Source organism: Notamacropus eugenii, chromosome 3 (assembly GCF_028372415.1).
Source record: "Notamacropus eugenii isolate mMacEug1 chromosome 3, mMacEug1.pri_v2, whole genome shotgun sequence".
NCBI classification, from domain to species: domain Eukaryota; kingdom Metazoa; phylum Chordata; class Mammalia; order Diprotodontia; family Macropodidae; genus Notamacropus; species Notamacropus eugenii.
Window position 1 is genome coordinate 389,828,821 of NC_092874.1, and position 23,970 is coordinate 389,852,790.

The 23,970-nt window shown below is 38.9% G+C and overlaps 1 protein-coding gene and 1 pseudogene across 3 annotated transcripts; one reads left to right on the forward strand and one right to left on the reverse strand.

Annotated features, from left to right (window-relative positions):
• Positions 1 to 405: 405 nt before the first annotated feature.
• On the reverse strand, positions 406 to 23,230 carry GET4 (guided entry of tail-anchored proteins factor 4). 3 transcript variants are annotated; one of them, XM_072597795.1, is made up of 9 exons: positions 21,390 to 23,230; positions 13,241 to 13,319; positions 12,287 to 12,368; positions 11,148 to 11,297; positions 5,789 to 5,927; positions 3,959 to 4,099; positions 3,799 to 3,874; positions 3,456 to 3,528; positions 406 to 3,104 (listed from the first exon to the last, which is right to left on the reverse strand). In XM_072597795.1, exons 1-9 carry the CDS (start codon positions 21,545 to 21,547, stop codon positions 3,016 to 3,018), a joined length of 987 nt encoding a protein of 328 aa, XP_072453896.1. In that variant the 5' UTR covers positions 21,548 to 23,230; the 3' UTR covers positions 406 to 3,015. The 3 variants fall into 3 exon arrangements, with proteins under 3 accessions (XP_072453896.1, XP_072453898.1, XP_072453897.1); XM_072597797.1 differs by lacking the exon at positions 21,390 to 23,230 and adding an exon at positions 21,030 to 21,160; XM_072597796.1 differs by lacking the exon at positions 21,390 to 23,230 and adding an exon at positions 15,815 to 15,888.
• LOC140497166 (alpha-enolase pseudogene) lies at positions 7,198 to 8,622 on the forward strand (annotated as a pseudogene).
• Positions 23,231 to 23,970: the final 740 nt, after the last annotated feature.

The following is a 23,970-nucleotide window of genomic DNA, read 5'->3' on the forward strand; positions in this document are numbered from 1 at the left end:
AAATGACATCAGTAAAGACTTATTTTAAAAAATGACTTCTATGAACAGATGCAGAATGATTTCAAATCGGAACCAAAATATACATAATGTCTATTATATACAAAGCAAATCAAAAGACAACAGAATTCAGATGAATGTAGCGACCAACTTTGAAACATCTCTTGACAGAGATGGTTGAATATACATGTCGAATGACACGTGATATCACACATGATTGATGTGTCTGTTCTTAACTATTTTTCTTCATTACAAGTGGGGTTTCTACATGAAGGAGTAGGTAGCCAGCAACACAGATATTTAAAAACAAAGCATCAACAAATAATTTTTAAAATACCAACAAAAAAGACCAGGTAAGGCAGGGTACAAAATAAGGGCAGGAAACGACATATGGATAGAGCCAAATAATTTGTTTCAAATTCTGATTTATTGGTTTATTACATCTCTGGATCTGGAGCTGTGAAGCAGAATTCTCTGACTGCAGAATGCTCAGGATTCTTCCCACAACTGCACGTGATCTATTTGGGACCATGAGGAAACATTTCAGAAGAAAAAAAATCTGTACAGAAGTGGAATAAGTGGCAAGAAACAGAATGCTGACATTACACTTAGTACAATCACTCCACAGAGTCCAACTGGATGATGTCATATCTCTAACTTGCACACACTTCATAGGCTGGAAAAGTTTTATTGACAGGCTTATTACTGCACATGCTTAAATAAACTACAGTAATGGTACAAGGTACATGATTGTGTGATTGTAACACGGCCAATTTGCCCTGTCACTATTATCTTATGAACATCTAAGGCTATGAATGGGGTTTAATTTCCAAAAGTTTTCTGGTTAAAAATCAAGTGAAACACCAAAGTAAAAAAAAAAACAGCAGTAGGGTTGGTAATGAAGTCATTATCAAAGCCGTTAACTCTCTGGAGAACCTGATGGGTGCCTAACTGAAGCACAACAAGGAAATTTTGGGGTACTTTGTAGACACCACTAATGAGCCATAAGTCTAAGAGCTGCTGGGAGGTCTCTTAGCAGCTGGATGGAGTAATGTTAAATTTTTACAGCAAGTATACAGAACATCACACATTTTTCAAAGGATCTTTACCAAATGAAAGTACTTACATTATTATCTTAAGTATCTTGACATTTCATCACACCAAAGTTTTAATTATACTTATCTAGATAATTTCTAAGTGTAGATGCTCTATACCAGAAATGGGGAAACTAAAAAAATAAATAAATTTAAGCATCACTGACAGAAAACATCTATGCCAGTATGGTATATTAAGAACAACACTGGATTTGGAATCAGAAATCCTGGATTCAAATCTAGACTTCACCACCTATGTGAGGGTTCGGGCTGGTCACTTCCCTTTTCCAGCCCTCAGCAGTGGTATGAAATGGCCTCTAAAATCTCTTCTCTAAATCCCAGGAGCCCGGTATGTGTGTGATGTTTTCTGTGTACCATCAGTGCTCAATAAAGAAAAACATCTCAACATCTAACCTACACTAGACCTGTATCTGTGTTACAGACATGGGGTACATTTACAGCTTACTGAAATAAGCTAGCCTAGCCTTGGGTAAAGAAGTAAGGCCTGGCAACTTAAAGAGCGGCATGTAGCTACTGCTGCTCCTACCCATCAGAAATTTGATGGAATATAGTACTCAGTGTTTTCATGTTGGAGAGAAAAAGGCTTAAAATGGCACTCCCCTCCCCATTTAGCTACTTCAAAAATCAACAGTGCTTCAAGTCCCAGTATAAAGTATTTATTTAAACTCAACATTAACACAAAACCTTCCTTTAAATTCATTTGTTTTTACAGTAAATAAAATTGTATTTCCCTCCTCCCCATGCATGATCACTGTGTATTAATCTACGTCTTTTAACTGTGAAAAAATAAAGTGTTTCCCCCCCCACCCCCTTCTGTAATTATATTGGTAATATCTGGCATACTGCACTGCATCATAAGGTGATAAAATGTAGACTTGCTAATTCCTGGTCTGCAGTTATTCCTGTAATTCCATGTCTTTTTTCTCTAAAATGTTAAGTTAAAGGAATCATTCACCCAATAAAAATAAATATTGCATTAAGATAGAAATTAAAGTTCTGCAGTATCCCTTTTCTTTAAATGACATTTCAAAAGTGGTTGTACTTAAGAAAAAGGCAGGGGTTGCTGGCTTGCTTTATTAAACACAACTGTCACCTTACACACATATACAACTAACACTGTCAAATTCCATCAAAGGCAGCAAATTCCCATGGATGAAGGAGTAAGATCAACAACATGAGAATCTGTTATGTATAAAACCAGTAGCATGGAATTCTGTATCTTCAGACTCTTACCCACATGCTACAAAGATCCATTCAAATTAAAGCAAAACTCGGAACACACACATTTGAAAGGTTAAAAAAAAAATCAGTTTTGATGGGCACAAGTTACATTGTGATTTGAGATAGCCAACTCTTTTGTTTTCCAAAAATCTGCTGCACTCCAAAAGGTACTTAGCTGGATGTTATCTAGCCAATGAAATGCCCTTTCTTTTGGCATGCCTTGAAACACATTTGGCACCAGGCTCAGAGAAAAAGCTAAAAACTACCCTGGCCTTTCAAGACATTCCTTTGTGACAGCAAAGGTTAATGTGTCATTTTTCCCCATAAGAAACTGAAACAAAATGATTTTGAAAGGGTAAAGTAACAGTAATGCCTGTGCTTTATTTTGTATTAATCTGAAAAGGAATACTGCATTTGAAACCATAAATGACTATATAACTCAATCAAAAGTCACTGGTCAGCATACTGAAAGGCTGCTAACAATCACTCCAATCACTTCTTCTGGCTACCCTTTTTACATAAATAATATAGACCAAACATTATAAACATCTCAGCAACCTTCTTTTAACAGAATGGAGAGCCCTCCTAGTTGTGAAAAACAAAATTTTAGGGCTCATATTCTGAAAATGTCTTTTGAGTTATCAAGCTGTCTGATTCATGCAGTTCCTAGTGAGAGAAGCTTTCAATCGAGTTCAATAGGACTGCTGTCTTCTTGGCCATCTTCTGCATCCTCTTCCTCCCCTGATCCCATAAGACTGTTCAAAAGGTTCCCTACAATAAAATGAGAAATGAATAATGCAAAAATCACCGCTGCCACCTAGACAGCCTCACCAGTCCCTACATTATTCCCAGACACAAGTGATAGTACTTGTTCACATGAGGTACTACAGCAAGCCAAAAGAAATCACAGTTCCTTAACATAATTTCTGCTATCACCTAAGTAAAGTATGCCTTTTAGTTGGGCACTGAAAAAATGATTTCTCATGGGGCTACTATCTTGTGCTTAGATGGAACATCTAGCTAAAACAAAACATATATGACAATATGGATTTAAATTCAAATGTGAAGCAAGAGTAGTTAGATTAGTACTATTTGCAAATAAATTCCCCTCAGACTTTTTACCTAATAAGCCTCCATAGGATGACGTCTGCTTGGGTGGTACTCCAAAAAAGAGCTGTCCTATTCTATCGAGATACTGAAAAACAAGAAAGAGATGCTACTGTCAATTTATAAATAATGAAAAAAAGGAAGCTTGACCTACATAGCTCACACACATCCATCATTTTCATGACTCAACTCCCAGTGCTTTCAACAGTCAATTTTGGTTAAATCTGTATCTTTAACAAGGGTAACACCATTCTATATTACTAAGGGCAAAAGTAGGTTTGTGAAGTACTTTGCATTTTAAATCATATGTATTGTCTAATAATCCAACTGTTAAAACAAAATACAGCTGGCTACTAACCTCATTGTACATAGGATCTCTCTTGAGTGAGGGCTGATACTGCTCACATAATACTGTAAATACGGTTAGTTTGCCTCTGAAAAAACAAAGACAAAAGAATGATGAAATCTTAGGACAGAAACCAAAATGCTGCTGCTAATAAAAACACAGTAAAACTTACCCTTCAACGGCCAGCAGCAGAAACCAGATAAAGTTGAGCAAGGGTTGGACAAATGGAGGTCCCTTCTGTATTGAAGGATGTTTCTGTGTATATGTTGTGAATACCACTGAAGCACTGCTTTTATTTTTTAAACAGAGAAACCTAAGGAAAAAAAATTAAGAAAATGCTCTATTTTAGGAAAAGCATAAAAAATAATATGATTTCTTATTTTAAAATTTCACAAAAAGGTCAAAGTACATGGTTTATCAAAAGGAATTCATTTCTTTGTTTTTTATTCATTTTTACAAGCAATTATTATCTCTATCAAAGGGAATTAAAAAGAAGTGATCCAAATTAGACAAAACATTTGTCAATTTGATCTAATCCAAAGATCTAAGAAGGATTCCCTCTTACATCAATCACCTTCCTGCACACAACAATGAAAAGATGTATCCCTTGGAAAAACTTCAAATACTATATGGATATTACACTTGCATAGTACATAAGGGCAATGCCAGTATAATACAGGCAAATTCCATATATATCATAACTTGTAAAGATCATATTAGTCCTTTGGGTCAGGAAATAAGAAGCATAAATAGCTTCTGTGTAATAGTCAAAGTATCACACGAACTTTTTATTTTCTATGCTGTATATATATAATTGTATATCATTAAAAATTTTCATCTTAAAATCTCCACAAATAATAATCCCAGAACATTTTGGGGGTACACAAACAGGTTACCTATAATCAATGAATTCTTTAAAAACATTAAGTTTGGTTCTAGAGAGAATATTTAGACCAATAAAAAACTCTATGCTTTAAACTTTTATACCAATTAAATTTCAAGGTATTGTTGTATAGCTTATATTTTCCAATATGTTCTAAAATGCTTGAAGGCAAGAAGACATCTTAGATATTCAACATATACCTTTATCTCAAAAAGCTACATGGGGTAAAGGTATTAAGCAAAGCAAGTACACACCACAGTATTAAGTTCTGCACTTGAACTCATACAAAGTAAATCCTATTCAAATGCATCTATTTGCTGAACCAAATCAAGTTTTAGTAGAATAGAAAAATAAATTGCAGATGTGAAAATCATGCATAAAGAAGAAGATTTGGAAAAAAAAATCACATAGCCCAAGCATCTAGGATTGATGACTTTTGCCCTGTTTAGAATCTATAACACATTTAAGTTAGTCTCTTGCCTTTGCTTCCTCTGTCTTTTAAGGGAGTTTCCACTTCTGTAAATCCATCATCACACTTTAAAAATTAATAAAAGTCAATACTATGCAGAATTTTAATCGCTATTTACAAGCAAAAAAGGCTTGTAAGAAAATCAAATTTAAATTTCAGGGTGTTGTTCTTATTCAGAGAAAAGAAAACCTTTCGGCATTTCTTATAGTTAATTAAATGTACATTTCCTTTCAGAGACAAATTGGCTTAGAAGAGAAAGGTAATGATTTTCTTTTGTTTTTTTCAAATACATTTTGGAAATGAGACTAATCTAACTTGCATGTCTTTCAAAGTAATTCTTGTGCTGCTCAATTAAAATAAAAAGTGACTTAGAAGTTGAAATTAGTTATCACAAAAATTAAGACTCGCAAAAAGTTTTGACCTTCAAAGGGCATTAGCAAGGCATGGTTCCTGAAAAGAAAGTATTAAACCTACAGCCTACATCTTAAGATTTTCATTAAAGGCACAAACGCTCGGCATTTCAAATCATTCTTATCAAATGATAAGCCGCAAACGACTTTTTAAAGTTGCTCCAGAATCCCAGTTAGGTAATATAATCAAATATTTTTCAAAGTAAATGCTCTTGAAACGAACCAAACAGGAACACCTACTGTAAGACAGCCTGTGCTACAAACATGTCCACCTCACTGCGATATCCTCGAGAGGCAGAATATTCTACTAACATATTCGCACATCCTTCTCCATCTGTGGAGTGCAGGAAATGATACCGAGACTCACAATAATTCTGTTCTAGAAAAGAGGAAAAGAAAAATATTTAGTATTGTTTTGATAGTTTTTAAAATAGCACAAATTTTTTGTCAAACATTTTCTGCTAACATTATTTTATAGCATAGCTCAAGATCAAATTAAGATCTTTGATCTGAAAAAGGGAAGAAAAATTAGCTTGATCATTAATAAAAGTTCTACAGCCAAAAAAATTAATGACAACAGGCCACTTGAATATAAAACATTCCCACCTATGTAAATAAATTTGAAGTTCACAGGCCTGCTGAAAGTAAAGACTGAGAGTGATGTTCTTGAACTAAAAACAAAGGTGCATCTTACTTAAAAACTAATTAGGATGTGAAAAAAATTCACTAAGAAATAATGTTAAGTCCCTACCCCAATTGTTTGCTAACCATCTTCCCTATAAGAAATAATCTATCTTTGACTTATACAATTTGACTAAAGAATTAATTTCAAAGCCACAACAGTGAAAACAGATAAGCAAATTCATTCATTAGGTTCCTGTTAACATTTTTTTATCAATTCTAATTCAATATATACAATTGAGCCACAAAAATACAAAATAGAAAAAAGTCTCTGATATCAAGAAGTTATCTAATGGTTATTAGTTTTTTTTTTCAACCAATCCTCATCCTAACTGTACCTTCAGTTCTTGAAATTCTACCTATTTTCAAGGCATAGCTCAAATGTCTCTTCTATAAAACTTACCTCCTTTCCACTTCCACCCCCCCAGCTAGAAATGCGTCCCATACTTCTTCTAAACTATATGCTTCTGCTTTCATCATTTTTAAGTCTGAGCTACAATTACATGTGTGTTGTAGTCCTCTTATTATACTACAATTTACTGAGGACCAGCGCCCTGTCTTGTTGGTCCTTGTGTCTACACTGGTGACTAATAATATCTTGTGACATAGGAGTAAATACTGAAAACATAACCAGTAGTTATTGATGATTCCAACCAAAAAAATTGAATTTAATACTTTCCAACAGTGACTCAAACCAGTCAATATTTTCAAATGTTACTATTTATAATCAAGGCACAAGATCTTTACTTTAGCTAAAAAAAGAGATTTTCCTTCACAAAAGAACAAGTTGAAATTCTAAATTCATGAATTTGCTAATAGTTCTGAAAGACTTTAGATACAGTGCAAGCTTCTTAAGTAGAATTATTTTTTCCAAACTTAATCATAAAGCATACATATGGGAAGAGAAAGGCAAAGGAGAAATTTAGAGGAATAAAATAATTCTCTAAAAAAGAGAGAATTTGGCCCATTTAACGCTCCCTCTTAGTGTAGGTAGACCCCTCGGCCTCTGTTCTCTGAGCTCTGCGGAGGAAGCCCCATCCAGAAACTCAACATGTCTATTTACAAGATCCAGGCAAGAGAGATCTTTGACTCTCGTGGAAACCCTACTGTTGAAGTTGATCTCTACACTGAAAAAGGTCAATTCCTAGCTGCTGTGCCCAGTGGTGCTTCTACTGGTATCCATTAAGCCCTGGAGCTCCGAGACAATGATAAGACCTGCTACATGGGGAAAGGTGTCTCAAAGTGGTTGAGCACATCAATAAAACTATTGCTCCAACCCTGATTAGCAAGAAATTGAATGTTGTGGAGCAAGAGAAGATCGACAAATTGATGATAGAGATGGATGGCACTAAAAATAAATCTAAATTTGGTGCAAATGCCATTTTGGGAGTCTCTGGCTGTTTGTAAGGCCAGAGCTGCTGAGAAAGGTGTCTCCCTATACTGTCACATTGCTGACCTCCTGCCCGTTTCAGCCTTCAACGTGATCAATGGTGCCTCCCATGCTGGTAACAAGTTGGCCATGCAGGAGTTCATGATCCTCTCTGTTGGAGCAACAAACTGTAAGGAGGCCATGCGCATTGGAGCTGAGGTCTACCACAACCTGAAGAGTGTGATTAAGCAGAAATAAGGACAAGATGCCACCAACGTAAGGGATGAGGGTGGCTTTGCTCCTAACATCCTGGAGAATAAAGAAGCTCTGGACCTGCTAAAGGATGCTATTGGTAAGGCTGGCTATACTGATAAGGTCGTAATTGGCATGGATGTTGCTGCCTCTGAATTCTTCCGATCTGGGAAATATGATTTAGACTTCAAGTCTCCTGATGATTCCAGCAGTTACATCTCCCCTTCTGACCTTGGAGACCTCTACAAGAGCTTCATCAAGGATTATCCAGTGGTGTCTACTGAAGATCCCTTTGACCAGGATGACCGGGAAGCTTGGAAAAATTTTACTGCTACTGCCAGCATCCAGGTGGTAGGAGATGATCTCACAGTGACCAATCCCAAGCGAAACAAAAAGGCTGTGAATGAGAAGGCCTGCAATTGCCTCCTACTCAAAGTGAACCAGACTGGCTCTGTGACTGAATCTCTCCAGGCGTGCAAGCTGGCCCAATCCAATGGGTGGGGAGTAATGGTTTCCCATCGTTCTGGGGAGACTGAAGATACTTTCATTGCAGACCTGGTGGTGGGTCTCTGCACTGGGCAGATCAAGACTGGTGCCCCCTGCCGATCTGAGCGTCTGGCCAAGTATAACCAGCTTCTCAGAAGAGCTGGGCAGCAAGGCTAAATTTGCTGGAAGAAACTTCAGAAACCCTCGGGCCAAGTAAGCTCTGTGGCTAGGAGGCCTAAGAGCTCACAGGCGCCAATCACCTCTATAGATATCCGCTCCTGTTCTAAGAATGGACAGCACCAAGTACTAGACCAGTCTTGTTTTGGGGGCAGGGTTCTCTGCTGCTTAACTTCCCTCTCCCTTCAACCTTTCTGTGATGTTTTCACTGCTTCATTAGAACTGTCTTATACTGGAGACTACCTGATCGTCTGGCTCTCTGTCAGAACACCCTTTATCATCTTGTGATTGGGCTAGATTGACTTGTTCTCACCCCCAACCTTGGTGTTGATGTGTACAGCCATGTACTTGTGATGCAGCCTGATGAGCCCACAGGCCAAATCCTTAGTGGCTTCTATGTGCAGAATAAAAGTATTCAGTAACCCACAAAAAAAAAAAAAAGAGAGAATTCTTTTAAAAAGTGAAAATAGAAGATCCAGAAAACCCTTCATATAAAAAAAAATTAAAACTGCAAAGATGGAAAAAATTATCAATACAGAATCCATAACTAGGTCAAGCCAAAATAAGACAACACTGATGACACGTTTTATGAAATGACTAAAATAGAAATAATAAAAATTATGTAGTACAGGTAAAGAATTTCTTTATACAGCCTATCTGAATCCTAGCTTTTAAAATGTTTATTTATGGCATGTGGAATAAAAAGCTCATGTTAGAGATTATCTAATCATAACGAGAGGCAGCATGGCACAGTGGGAGGAGAGTTAGCTTCAAAGGCAGAAAGACCTAGGTTGAAGCTCAGAGAGAGCTCTGACACATACCATCAGGCTGCTACAGCCTTGGACAAGACATTTAACCGCTGGTGGCTCTGGGCTGCACTGGCAGAAACAGTTTTGTCTTCCATGAGTTTCACTGACCCAACAAAATCACAGGACCAGTCTTGATAATAGCTGACACTTATGCCCTACTTGATGTATACCATGTCTTCTGACCCTGGGCACAGTACAATGACTGAGAAAATTTAAAAAAAAAAATCAGAACTTTTTCACAGAAATGTACAAAAAAGGGAAGAAAAATTCCCTCAAAAAATGCCTTTTGTCCTGAGAGTCCAAATACTCTTTTTAACTTAAAAAACAAAAGGTAAAAGGAAAAGTCACTTGGACTGTGCTCAGAGGTGGTTAATTATTTTCATTACTGAACCTCTTTCTAACTAAATGCTGAAAAGGCTACCATATAATTACCAAAAAAGATTGATCAAGTACCCCCCCTGCATGTGGTAAGGAGAGACAAGGGGATGCACAGATTATTTTACATAATGAATATGGAGCTAAAGAAGAAAGGCAGAGTGGAGGCCAGTGGAATGAGAGATCCTGGGTCCCAATTTACTACCTTGGTGTGCACTTGGTCAAGTCACTCAACTTCTCTAGGCCTCAGTTACTCATTTCCAAAATGAGGAGGGCCTTAGATTACACACCCACAATTTCACTGTTGCTTTTCCTTTGAGTTTCATTACTTTCAAGAATAATAAACAGTCTTTACAGAAAAATCTGAGGAAAGGTAAAGATGATTGACAATATCCCATATTTTCTAAAACAGTTCTTATTTCAAAAAAAGAAAGGCTATTTCTAATGAAACTTTACCAAAGAAATATCTCCAGACCAAGTGTCCTGGTTTTTGTTTCAGAGATTAGTCACTTTAAATATGGAAAATGAATGGAAAAGCTAAGTAGCTACAGGTTTCCCAACTCCTTCCAGGTTGTAAGAGGACATCCATCTGTCAGATCCATTTCAATTTCCTTATAATAAATATAAAAATTCTTTGTGATGACCATTTTCATCACTGGTATAATACTTGAGGGTCCAAGAAAAATTTGTTCTCTTAAATACTCTCAACTTGTTTATATAATTAATTGACATTAAGAAGAGCCTGCAATGTAAAGATAAATTTCAGCCTAACTCTCTGACTTCCAAATGACTGGCAATTAAGGAAATTTCATTACGTTACAATTAGTTTCAGCATAGTTAGCTAAAGTATCAAATCAAAGTATTTTTAAAAGGTTACTGAATGCCAAGAAGCAAAATATAGAAGGAGAAAGTATAGACACCTAGATTTGGAGGGCAAGAATATCCCACCCTCCATATCCCAAGTCTAGAGTTGTCATGGACTATTTTAATTATAAAGTAAAAATGAAAATAAAGGCCAAGTGGCCACACCCTTCTGAATAGTCTATAAAAGGTTATATTTATGCAATTAATCTCTATTATTCATCAACTCATTGTTTTACATTTTTGTAACATGACATTTCTAAGCACTTTCACAAACATCCTTTCACTTCATATAATCTGTAGTTAATCTAAGCTAAAAGAATCCTTTTAAAGGTCATTTACACTAGCCCTTTTAGTTTACAGAAGGGGAAACTGAGACCTAGAGAAGTTAAATGATTCAAAAATAGTCCCATAGGCATTAAACAGCAGAGCAGGGATATGAACCCAAATCTTCTTGACTCCAAATCTAGTGCCCCACACCCCTGAAGCAGTTAGGGTTCTCCTTTTACACATATGAAATTATGACCAATCACAAAATGTTCCATACTATCACTCCAATTTTAAAATGACCCAAAGGAAAGATTCTTACCTTTCCATAGCGTGATGGCCAATAACTGGTGCAGTTTTGGATGACCCAATTTCCCTGATCCACCACTGGACCATTTCAGTGCTCTGGATACAAATGCCACTCTTTCTGGAGAATTTGGATCCATCAAACTAAACACTTTAGCCAAATTTTCTAAAAGCAACATAAACATAGATCCTTAATCAAAGAAAACACATTCTGAGTGTTCTGTGAATACACTACAGCTTAAAAATCAACTCTTTTACTTTAAAAGGAAGTTGCCGAGCATTAAAAAGATATATATGTACCAAATGTACTATTTAAATTCATACTAATTCTGTGAATTGTTAACATCCAATTGACCTCTCCGCTGCAGTGCCAGAAGCCACACTCTCCCTTAGTGAGTAGGAAGGGGAAAAAAAATATTTCCTGCCTCACTGCTTAGCCCAGACATGATCAAGTAGGGGGGCAGGGGAAGGCTGCAGTGGGGAGGTTGGCCCCTGTGGAAGAATGAAACCTAGAATGGGGCAACACTATCAGGGACAGAGGAGTCAGTGTGCCAGGATGGAGTCACAGAAACATCATAGACTCCTCAGTTTTATTCTCCATTTTGTCGACAGGCCTCTGGAAGAGTAGTGGAGGCAAGGGGTGGCTAGGCCTCTCCATATTCTTTCCAGCCGGGAAGCTCACAAAAAGGGCTTCACGAACTGCACGCTTACCGAATTAGACAGTCCGCCAAGCCAAGTTTCTTTGACAAAATGGCCGACTCGCGGGCAATGCGCACATCACCTCGCTGACTGGATGGGAAGCCGCTGTCCATCAAAGCGGCGGAGAGGTCAATTACTGTGCAGACATTACATGTTGCTCCTGTGTTGGGGGAGAGGACAGTGCCAAAAATCATGCTCCACCTATAAAACACAGTATGTTTGCTAAGTGTGCCAGTATGCTCAGCACCAAGTCAGTCAGAGACTAGGATCTTCAGTTGTGAGAAGTGCTGGGATGCTTCTACAGCAAAACTAACGCCACACCACATCACAACTCAAGGCACCAAAAGGGGAGTCAAAGGACTTAAGGAATCATCACATCAGTGACCAGCTACAAATAATCTCTAAAATGCGGATGTACTTTAAGCACTGTAAAGCTCAGCATAGTAAAATTCTCACCCAAGAGCTCATCAGTTACTTTGGCATCTGATATCTCCAAGGACTCTAAGACCAGCATGGAAAGATCGGCAGCGCTATTCTGCTACAAAACATACACAAACAAGAAGCATATTGTTAGTCAGGAAGCTCTGATTAGTTTCTAGAAACAAAACCGGGATGCTTTGGTTTTCAGACACGTGCTTAAAAGGGGTGCTAACCAGTTTTTCAAATGATTCAAAACCTGTGAACGGATAAATGAAGCTGTTCCAGAGAGAGTCATTATGTACTGGACGCACTGCAACTGACTACTGCTATTCTTTGTCCTTTGTTCTCAAAGAGGACCATGACAGCACAGATGCCATGACATGCAAGTGAACTGGATCACAGGGAGGGAGGGCTGTGCAAAGTCACCAGCCTCACTCTCTCTTCCAGAGCCACCTGGGTCCAGTGGCCAGATATAGATCAGGGCAACTGGAGACGGCCCAGGATGCAGTGGGGGACCATGGCATTTTCCAGCTCAGGTTTTTAACAGGTCTCAGTTTGACTGAGGCAATGCCCATTCAGTTGACTAAGGCTTAATAAAAAATGAGGAAGAGAATGGCCTCTTTACCTAATCAAAAAAAAAAAAAAAACAAAACAGATCTGGGAGGGAAAGACCTTTAGGGTTACCCCACTGGCTACCATTTCAGTGAACATCTATGAGGCAGTTCTAACTATAACACTGCCGATGAAGCACCCACAAAGGCTGGAGCCAAAATTGTGAAAGCAACACGAAATAAGGCAGGCTCCGTGTGGCTGTTATTGCAGATGTGGGTTTCTATTCAATAGGAACAACCAGGTTACTGCTGTCAAAACTGATTAAAATGGGACAGAATGCATAGCACCAGCCCACAGAGTGCCGCCTATTAGTCTTTTTCTTTAGCATTCACATTTCAGTTTCTTCTAGAACAGAAATAGAAATGAAAAGTCACTTACTTGACTGTGACTGAAGAACAACAATGCCCCTGAGTACATTAGTTCTCTTGCTTCTATGTGTTTGCCTTGTGACATGTACCTATAATAATGAAGAAAAAACAACACTGAAACAGTCAAGTTACTCTGTGCATCCAAATTGTTCCAAATAGACAAGAGGACTACATTCCTAACATCACTGACAGAGTCTAACAATTTCATTCAAGTTCACAAAACAAAGACTTTATAAACACATACAAGTTTTCAAAGAAGTTATAATTGGATGGCTAGATGGCACAGTGCATAGAACACTAGGCCTGGAGTCGGGAAGACTTGTCTTCTGGTCTCAGACACTTACTAGCTGTATGACGACTCTGGGCAAGTCACTTAACCTGCTTGTCTCAGTTTCCTCATCTATAAAATGAGCTAGAGAAGTTAAATGGCAAACCACTTCAGTATCTTTGCCAGGAAAACCCCAAATGGGGTCATGAAGAGTCAGACACAACTGAAACAACTAAACAACAACAAAAAAGCCAGTATCAAGTTTTCACTTATTGCATACACAATTTTATACTAGGGATGGATATGAAATCCAAAGACCAAAGTTCAAGTCCTGCCCATGCCACTTACTATGTAACTCAGGCAAATTAATTAACTTCCCTGAGCCTCCACTGCATTTATAAAATGAGAGAGTAAGACTCTAAGATGTCTAAGGCCCCTTCTTCCTCTAACATTCAAAGATTTCTGTGAAGTCCCATAAGCCCCTAGGAGGCTTTTATTCCCACAGGGGCTCTGTCCCTAACATAATACTTTTAGATCACCCATAGTTCAGCCTTCAAGCGAATGTAGTGGCCATGGTCTCTTGACACACACGTGTTACCAAAAATCTGAAGGGGAGCTCTGAGTTTCTCACACACTGCCAAAAGACTGTTTGGGGAAGGGAAGGACAATAGCAAGGAAGTAGCACATTCTTATTAATTTAAAAACATTTATTATCCAGCATCTATTTGCACACGAATTTTAGATGAAACAAGATCTCTGCCCTCTCCAGGTTTACCATCAGACATGCACCACAAATCTGGATAAACCAGAGATGACACAAAGTCAATGGAAGTAAAATATCAAACACGTAAATAGTATCAGCAGTCAGTCCCTACATATATATATATATGTATATATATATATATATGGAGAGCTGAGTGAGAAAGGTAGACCTAAGAGTTCAAACCCTGAAAGGAATTAGCCATCTCCATTTTTCATTAGTCTTAGAAAACCGCGCAAATTTTCAGCTATTTGTATAATAGGAGACTGAAAGTTTAACAGGCTGGGGGAAATGACATTCTAAGGATACAAAGTTGCCTTGAAGCAGGATAATACCAAAGTGAGATTTCTGGATGAAAGATTTAAGCAAGTATACAGAGAAAAGTACTGGAAATAAATTATAATATAGGAAATAAGGAACAATGGCTTGTTCTGAGTTGGAACAAAGTAACCAATCCCACTAGGTCAACAGCATTAGAAGTGGCAAAAAGCCACTCCTCTGTACTTAATTTCCACTCAAAGTTCTATTGTGTAAGAAAAAGAGAATGTCTTTAGCCTTACTTACATCCTTCAAAATCTTCTGACAAACATAACTTGTTTCTTGTTTTTGGGAGAGCCAGACAAGTAATACTAGAGATAAACTGACTTCTCTCATTTTTCCAGGACATATGCAGTGTCCATAAATAAGAACTACTTTTCACTTCTAAAGAATCTCTCTATTATAGACTAAAGCTCCTCTAGGCTTCTAAAGATAATAAACGCATATGGTACTTTAAGGTTTGCAAAGTACTTTTATATATTATCAACAACCCTAGGTTGCTCTTATTATTCCCATTTTATAGGAAAGCTAGGCAGCAGACAAAAAATAAGTGACTTGCTCAGAGTCATAAAACTAGTAAGTAACTCATTGGAAGGTGGTCTTCATTAACAACTGTAAAATCTAGGAATCAACTTCAACTCTCTGGTCCTCTGGTGGCAGTCACAGAATACATTACATCACAGGGCACAGACTCAAAGTTTCTCTAGTGTGGAAAACGGCAACATTTTCTATGGGTTGGGCATGATTCACGTAACTATAGAAGGCTGTTTTTTTGCTATCCTGTGTTTCATTGTGGCCCCTCTCTGGAAACTGCACAAGTAGGAATTGTGAACATTCCCCACTGGCACAGCCTTTGAAACTAGAATCACCTCAAAAACAAGATGAAGCATTACAGAAAGACTTCAATAGAGAAGAAAACTTAGTAAATAGAGGATTAAATAAGAATGACATCATATCTGTGAAAGCAGGGGACTGTCTTCATACTTAAAAGCCTGCTTACAGGATAATAGAGTAGGTTGCCTACTATGTGTTACTATGCCACCACACAATTACAACAACAGATTTACCTACAGAGAAATTGGTTTGACTATACACACAAAAAATTAGTCTTTTTTTCTTTACACTTTCTGTATTATCTCTTCTAGTTCTTACCAAGATATTAACACATAAGCCCATATACTCATTTTAACTTAAATCTAAACCCATATAATCTTATATCCTCTTAGTTACTGACTTACGGGAAACAGTCAAAGTCTTTTAACTTTCCATTTAATCCAGGAACTAAATATTGCTGCATATTAGGGGGAAAATCTACATAACTGTGGTGAGAAAAGAAAAACATTAAATCAGGTAAACATCCAAAATGCCTTTAGCTGTTTCACTGCCATGTTGGTGGTGATGTAGGAATTTAAGGAAGGAATTCAAGAAACTTGGGTATAGGTCTACTTTACCTTACCAGGCTCTATTCAATCAATGAATGATTCAATAGTTAGAAAGTTCAGTAAATACAGGATCAAATAAGAATAATGAAATGTGTCTGTAAAAGCAGAGGGACTATCTTTATATTTCATAGTCTGCTTATAAGATAATACAACAGTTTTACTACAAAGCTGATTTCTTTTCTGTCATATCTTTCAATTGATTTATTATGTATTTAATATGGTTATCTGATATTTTAAAATGCACTGCATATAACATGCTATAGATGTTGAAAGATCACTTAGCAAACACTACAAGATCTTAGAAGAGTTACAAAACTACTATTCAGAACCTCTTTAGGGTAATTTTTAGAAACATTATTTTCATTTTTCAGTTCCAGGTGGTCTTTTAAAACATTATTTAAAACATAAATCACATACAGTGACTAAATGAAAAATGCAAACCTCTTTCATACTTTTAGATCATCTCCAAAAAATCTGGCTACAGAAGGAGATACTCTTCCAAAAATATCACAGGAAAAATTTATATTAAGAAAAAATAAAACCCAGTAATTTGGGCCAACTTTAGGCTCTAATTCTCAAACAAATGGATCAATATGCACAAGCAAAAGCAGCAATGTATCAGAAATCTGGGATCAAGTACAAATATCCAAACCACAACCATTTATATAGACAACTGTCAACAAGAAGAATCTGTAATTTGTAATGGAATCCATATATGTCCTAATTCTGTGCTCTCCAGAACTACCCAATTCCACAAGATATCCATCCCTGGAAGTTCTAATATCAAAGACAGTATGGTCAATGTGAGTGCTAAATTACTTACAGTGAATCGATAGGATATGTCAGTATAGGCATTGGTAGATTTGAAAAAGACAAATACAAACAGAAAGATTCCATCACTCTAAAAATATGAAAATCTTCACTTGAAGTACAGAATCTGTACTTTAGGAACATTTTCACACAATTGGTAATGACTGAGCTCTTGGGGCTAATGGGTATAGTAACTGAAATTTTTGTGCTGATCCTTCAGTACATTAAGAATGAATCAAGTATTCATCTTAGAATGGAGAGGAGAAGGGAAAGGGGCCACAAATTAAACACAGCACGGCTAATGGTTTTATGTAGTTACTTGAATCACACCCCAAAACCATAGAAAATGCTTCAGACTACTCTGAAACGTTCTCTGATCCCTAATATATGAGCTAGTGGTTCTGATCCTTTCTTTTAACTGACACACCCCACTGGCTTGATTTCATAACAACCCAAATAAATACTCTATTGACATGACTATTCAATCAATGAATGAATGGCATGACATGACATGACTCTACTTCTTTTTTAAAAATAAAGTTAAATAACAATGGACTTCTGGGACCCTTTCTCAGATCCTTAAAATCTCTCAAATCTCTCCAAAGCAGGAATTATGTGCTTTAGATAAAATAATTTCTCACTAAGAAACCTACTAATCTTAGACCTCAAGGAGGTCATTATGAGAAGAAACTTCCCAAATATGTCAAAATGTTTCTATCAGGACTTCTTGTGGTTGCAAAGATTTGGAAACAAAGTCCATCAATTGCGGAATGGCTAAACAAATTGTGGTACCTGAATGTAACATAACATTACCATTCTGCAACAAATGATAAATACAGTAAATAAACAGAAGCATGAAAAAATCTACATGAACTGATGCAGAGTGAGGTAAACGAAGCTACAAAAACAATATATACAATGACTACAACAAAGTAAAGGGAAAGAACCACCAAAAATAAAACTTTTAAAATAAATGTTACAAAATTACAAAGAATAACTATGGCCCCAAATGAGAAACATGAAAATATACGCCAAAAGATACCCTTGGGAGATCCACCAATGTGGTGGTATACTGTATATATTTTTTTCAGACTTTTTGGATGTAGATCAGTTTTGCCTATTTTTTTCTTCTGTCTTTAAAAATATTATTTGTTATGTGGGATGGTTCTCTGGGTGGCAGAGAGGAAAGATACTGAAGGAAATTTTGATGATGTAAAAAAAATCAATAAAAACTTACTTAAAAAATAAAGTTAATTAAAATGTTAAAATTTTCAGAATTTCACAGCTGGACAATTGGGAAACATCCTGGGATCACTAATCTAGGTCCTAAAATTGGAATTCAAACTTAATATGTCACTCAATTTTCTTACTTATGTCACCACTACCATAAGGTTTGGTCTATCCTTAACTGAATGTATCTATTTAATAACTGTAAATTAACCAATATTAGTAACTTCAGATTCAATTGAAAGTAAAGAATAAGCTGAAACATAACTGCTTTTCAAAAAAAAAAAAAAAAAACCAGACATATGAAAAAATGCTTGCACAGAAATCAATCTCAATTAAAACTCTGAGGTTTATTTACTCTGATTTTATAACTGATATTGACATTTACTAAAGATGTCTGATTGCCAGTTAGTCTGTCTCCTGACACACTCGAAAGTAGACTAACTAACACAAAACTAAGTTTAATGTCTAAATACCTATTTAGTTTACTTTTTTGGGAGAGAAGTAGGGAATCAATTTACTAACTCACCATAACCCCTCCCATTTGTCACCTAATATTTAGTTTCAAATATTAACAACTATAAACACAATGCATTAGCTTGTGGTTTCTATCAGGCCAATTAAATAAGCTATTTTAAACTACTGGGAAACACTACTCTCATGTAAAACTAAAAAGTTTTATTTTTAAAGAGCAAAAAAATGATAAAAACACTAAATGTAGCTTAATTTGTAGAAATTCCAAAGCTACCAGTAAAAAATTAAGACATTACAAGAGTCTAAAAAAAATTTGCCTTCAATTTAAGACCAAATGGAGAGATTAACATCCTTTTTTATCATGGGACTGCAGATATTCCATAGGAATAAGCAGGTTATTACAGACTTCTTAGAAAAGAAGATATGGGACTTGTCACTTTATCTAAAAACCTTCCTTTTTTATTTTCCTTGAACAAACATGAAGGATCACACTTACAAAACTTTTGGTGGCACATGAATTGGCAATGCTATCAGTTCACATTAAATATTATTTTAATAAAGGTATTAGTAAAGTTCACTTAATTACTTATCCTAAGAGGAAACAAGCTCAAAATGTCCCTGGAACATAATCTGAGAGCACATTAGATAACACTGATTACTAAGTTCAAATTAATAAATAAGACATAATTTAAATGAAAACATGTTTGAAAAAACTCAAAATACTATTCTTATTTTCCAATTATGTCGATGTAAATTGGGCTAAGCAATAAAAATGGGTACAAATGACCTTTAAAATTTGCATTTATAGGCTTTAGCAATGACAATGTACATACATGTATGTTTACGTATGTAGAGTATAAGCCAAATCCTATCGGAGTAGGAATCACCGTAAAATATTTCCAACCTCTAATCAATGCTCACTTATTTTTAACTCATATTACAATGAAAATTCCAGTACAACCAACAAGTTCATGTAACCCCTCTTTAATGACAGCAAGTCTGGAACTGACCCTAAGATAAGGGATTTTAAGCTTGTATGATTCTGGGATTATCCTTTGCTAATCTAACCTATTTTTTTTTTTTTTTACTATTTTTACAGATGAGAAAGCTTGAGGCCCAAAAAAGGGAAGTTTCCTGACTTGCACAAGGTCACACAGAATGACAGAAGTCATTGGACCTTGATGTAAGAGGAAGGAGCACTGGGTCTGGAGTTAAGGTACCTCGGTTCTAAACAAAACTGAGTGGATGTGGTAGCGGAGTTACGACTTTGGGTAAGTCCTTGAAGTTCTTTGAGCACTATGAAGCTCCTCATCAGGTGAATGAGGGGAATGGACTGCTAAGGAAAGCTTTCTGCTCTGATTCTATGATGCGGGTCAGCAACCAGATGAGAAATTAAACCCAGGTGCTCTGAAGCCATATCCAAAGACCACACAATATTACCCATCAAAGAAAATTCCTGTGGCCACATTATAACAAATATATGTATGTGTGTGTGTGTGTGTGTGTGTGTGTGTGTATGCCTATTATTCCCAGCTGATATAGCAAATAAACCTATAAAAGATAGCAGTGCATAATAGAGAAAAGGATTTTAAAACCCTCAATCTGATTATTTTGGGAGGAAACTGCATTTTAACTATCTTTGAAAAAAATCATTTATGATCAAGGTTTTCCTGACTGAAAAGTAATGCTAAGACCAAAAAGAGCATGATAAATTCAAATACACACACACACACTCTCCCCTATTTTGGAGGTCAAAGAAAACATTTCTAATATTAGTTTAGTCCTGCCAGATCAACACAGATGGATCTTTTGAGAAAGAATCAAAGTCTCACCAAGATGACCTAACCCTAAACCACGCTTGCCACACAGTATTTCACAAACCCTAATCACGGTCAAGTAAAGCCTTGCGTCAAGGAAATTAGCCAATTAAATTCTACAAGGCTAATGGACAGGCCTCACCTAATAAACCTTAAAGATCCTCGAAGATGGACTACTTTTTATGCACGACCCCCAAGAGTAAGGACAGGGGGGAAATCTAGGTGTGAAGAAACTCCCTGCCCTCTTTAAACTAAGAAGTCCCTGGAGAGAGAAAACGCATTTTCTTGGGAAGGGAAAGGCGGGGGGCTCGGCGTGGGAGGTGGATGGTAGTCGTTTCTCTCTCCTGGACCGGGGCGGGGACACGGACGGTGAGAGATCGGGGGGGGGGGGGGGGGGGGGGGGGGGGGGTTATGTCAGGGAGAAGGCGGCCGGCCCGAGGGACAGCGATGGTCCTGAAATGGGCGTATGTGTCCAGCCAACAAAATCAACGCCTGCTTAGACGGACCCTCGACAGGGCTCGGACACTGCCCCCGCCCCTCGTCCCCACCTCCGGCCCGTGGGTACGGGGCTGGCGAAGGGCAGGGGGCTCGTCTTCAAGCTGGGCCCCGGGGAGAGGGAGGGGCGCTCCGGCTACCTGCAGAGGTCAAGACCGGGAGGGAGGCGGAAAGGGGTGTGGACCCACCCGGGGTTTTGAGGCCCCAAAGGCGGTGCCCGGCTGGGTCAGGGTAGGAACCTGGCAGCCCTCCCGGCCCGGCCCTGGAAGGGGGGTCCGCAAGCCCCATGCCCCATCCCTTGGCTCCCCCTTTAGGGATCTCTCCGGCCCTGATCACACTAACCCCGGGCCTCTGCACCCCCTCCCCCCAAGACAGGCATTCGCGCGAGCCAATGAGAGGGCAGGCTAGTCTCCATTCCACCAATAGGGAAAAGGAGGAGGGCGGTGCCGGTGCTAGGTTAGGTTGACGAGGCGGAAAGCTCTGGAAAGCATAGGCCGGCGCCCCCAGACGGGCGGAGCGCCCTCCGTCCGGCCGCGAGTTCCGGCTACCTGAAGAACAGGGTCCGGTACATTTGGTGCGCCTCATAGTACTCGCCCTTCTCGACGCTAGCGCGGAGCTTGCCCTCCACCCGCTGGACCCCGCCCCGGTTCCGGGCGCTGTTCCGGGAGCTGTCCTGCTCGGCCATCGCCGCAGCTGCTGCCGCCATCCCGGGGGCCCGCGCAGAGAGCAGGCGCTGAGGCTGCCGCAGCCCGTAGTCACCCTCCAACCTCCCCGGCTTCCGTCCTGGCGGCGGCCCGAGGGCTTCTACGGTGGCTGGCAGGGAACAGTCGAAGGCGCTTCAGCGGGCGTGTCGGCGAGGTGCCATTCCACGTGACCTCATGGGAGGGGAGGTGGCGACGGCGGCAGACGGAGGGAGGAGGCCGACTGGGGCGGGCCGCATCCCGACGGAGGAGGGGCTACAACCGCCCCGCCCCAAGACGGGGGACGGGGAGGCGAGTGACGTCACAATCCCCATATGTGAAGGCGGTGGCGCCCCAGGGCTTAAAGGGATCGCGCGCCCACGTTCTGAGAACTCGGCCCTCCCCCGGCGGGAGCCGCCCCGCCCCTCCCCCATACACGTCCAGGTCGTGCTTCTCGCTGCACTCGGGGTTCCTGCGCGACCCACCTAGAACACCTCCTCCCCCCCCGCCGGTGACCAGAGTCAATCCGGGGTCTGTCTCGATCTCTGGAGGGCTTTCTAACTATACTCTTGCTCGCTTCTGCCATGCACCTCCGTAGTGAGCATTAAATAACGAAAAAAACAACCTCGCACTTAATACTGCGCCAGGGCTGGGCTTAAACGGCAAAGCTGCGTAGTTAGTTCATCCTCTTCCTAGTGACCACCGTGCCCGGCTGTAGGACGACTCGAATACCATTAGTTTTGAACATTTTCGTTATTCCATCAGCGTATCTTCAGACTGTTCATGGCATAAATAACAGCTATTGAAAGAGACCAGCGGTAGTTACTTCCCTGATGGAAACAGGGGATCTTTGCCAAAGTAGCAAGGTCTCTTTTGGTTAGAAAAAGCAAGTCCAAAAGGAGATGGGTGGAGAATAAAACTTGTATAAAAAGTTGGATGCCATTTTGTAGTGTGCTGTTAAAAATAAAACCCAGAAGCAGTTTCCACTGGCTTGTAATTTTCCCCCTCATACATAATGGTTATGCTGAATTCCAAGATAAGACTGCTTCCTCAGATTTTTTCAGTATTTACTTACATAGTTCAAAAGCAAGTCCGTGGAAGTCATTGCCATTCTTGTATGAGCACATGAATCCAAAAAGGTATTCACAAAAAAGAAGCAGGGAGTTCTTTGATAATCCAGGTTAACTCAGTAGAACAAATAGCATTTGTAGGGAAGTATTAGGTTGTCTATACTTTCCACTGGGTACACACAAAACAATGCATCCCCCAACATCATCGTTCAGTTTTATAGGAAATGTCATCTCATAGTGTGGTATAGTGAAAAGAACAGTGAAGAGATCCAGGTTCTAATCCAGGAGTCCAATTTCCTGTTGGGACAAGTCACTTAATTTCACTGGGTCCGAGTTCCTTCTGAAAAAGTGGAGAGTAAGATTGCATTTTTCAGCTCTCATAGTCAGTGATATATTCTGTATTGAAAGTAATTTTAAGAGATTACATAAATGTTACATAGTATAAGAAAGCCCTCCTTTGGATTTATTTATGGTTACATTGTAACACTTGAGACTTCTGTATAAACCACACACTAAGCATGTTTGTGACCAGCGCTCAGCGTTTTAAGTCGAAGTGCTATTATCTTTGGGGGCCAGTTGTTCAAGACAGCTTTTTACCTTTTCACTTAAGTTAATGAGAGGAATTGTGAAGCGAAGGGAGAGGATTTGGTAAGGGATTATGCTTCTAATATAAAATATCTGTTCTGCGTTTGACCTGGATGACCCTAAATCTGATGTACGCTTGTATTTTAGTTGTTTATTCACATTATGCAGTCATTTGTTGTGTCAGGATAGGGTCTTCTCCCAGTTTGATTTTTTTTTTTTTATTAAAGGGGCCATCCCTTGGGCAACTACTTAAAGAGAAGCCTATTCAAAAGTGAGAATGTTTTAAGACCTTAGCCTGAAAGGACCAGGATCTCACATTGCATCCTGAGCCATCTCCAGCCATTCTGATGAATATCAGCCCACAGGATCCAGGTGGTTGGCTCAGGAGAAGAAAGTGAGGTTGGTGACCTTGCACAGCCCTCCCTCATTCAAATCAAGGTCAACAGTAAGTCATGTAATCATCTTGATGTCATGGTCCTCTTTAAGAAAGGAGAAACACAACCTGTGAGTAGCAGCTTTCCTCCTCCTCCTCCTCCTCCTCAACCTCAACCTCCCAGGGTCCCAACCTCAAAGCTGCCTTCTTTCCTTTGAGTTTACTGGCTACATTTCTTACCCAAAGATCAAGCCTCAAACCCAATTCACTCTGGAGCTCATAGACTGGACAAGTCCCCACCCACCTAGCACAGAGTGATTGTAATAGCTAAATAGTAATTGTTTCTCTTTCACCCTGGAATCCTGAGGGTCTTCCCCTCCCAGTTTGATTTTTTTTTTTAATTAAACAGGTCATTCCTTGA

Excerpts from the sequence above, each read along its gene's own strand:
- GET4 (XM_072597795.1), bottom strand. The coding sequence starts at position 21,547 with ATGGCGGCAGCAGCTGCGGCGATGGCCGAGCAGGACAGCTCCCGGAAC. Across the intron at positions 3,875-3,958 it reads CTGCTGCTGGCCGTTGAAGG|AGGCAAACTAACCGTATTTA; the intron begins GTAAGTTTTACT and ends TTGTTTTTTCAG. Across the intron at positions 3,105-3,455 it reads ATCCTATGGAGGCTTATTAG|GGAACCTTTTGAACAGTCTT; the intron begins GTAAAAAGTCTG and ends ATTTTATTGTAG.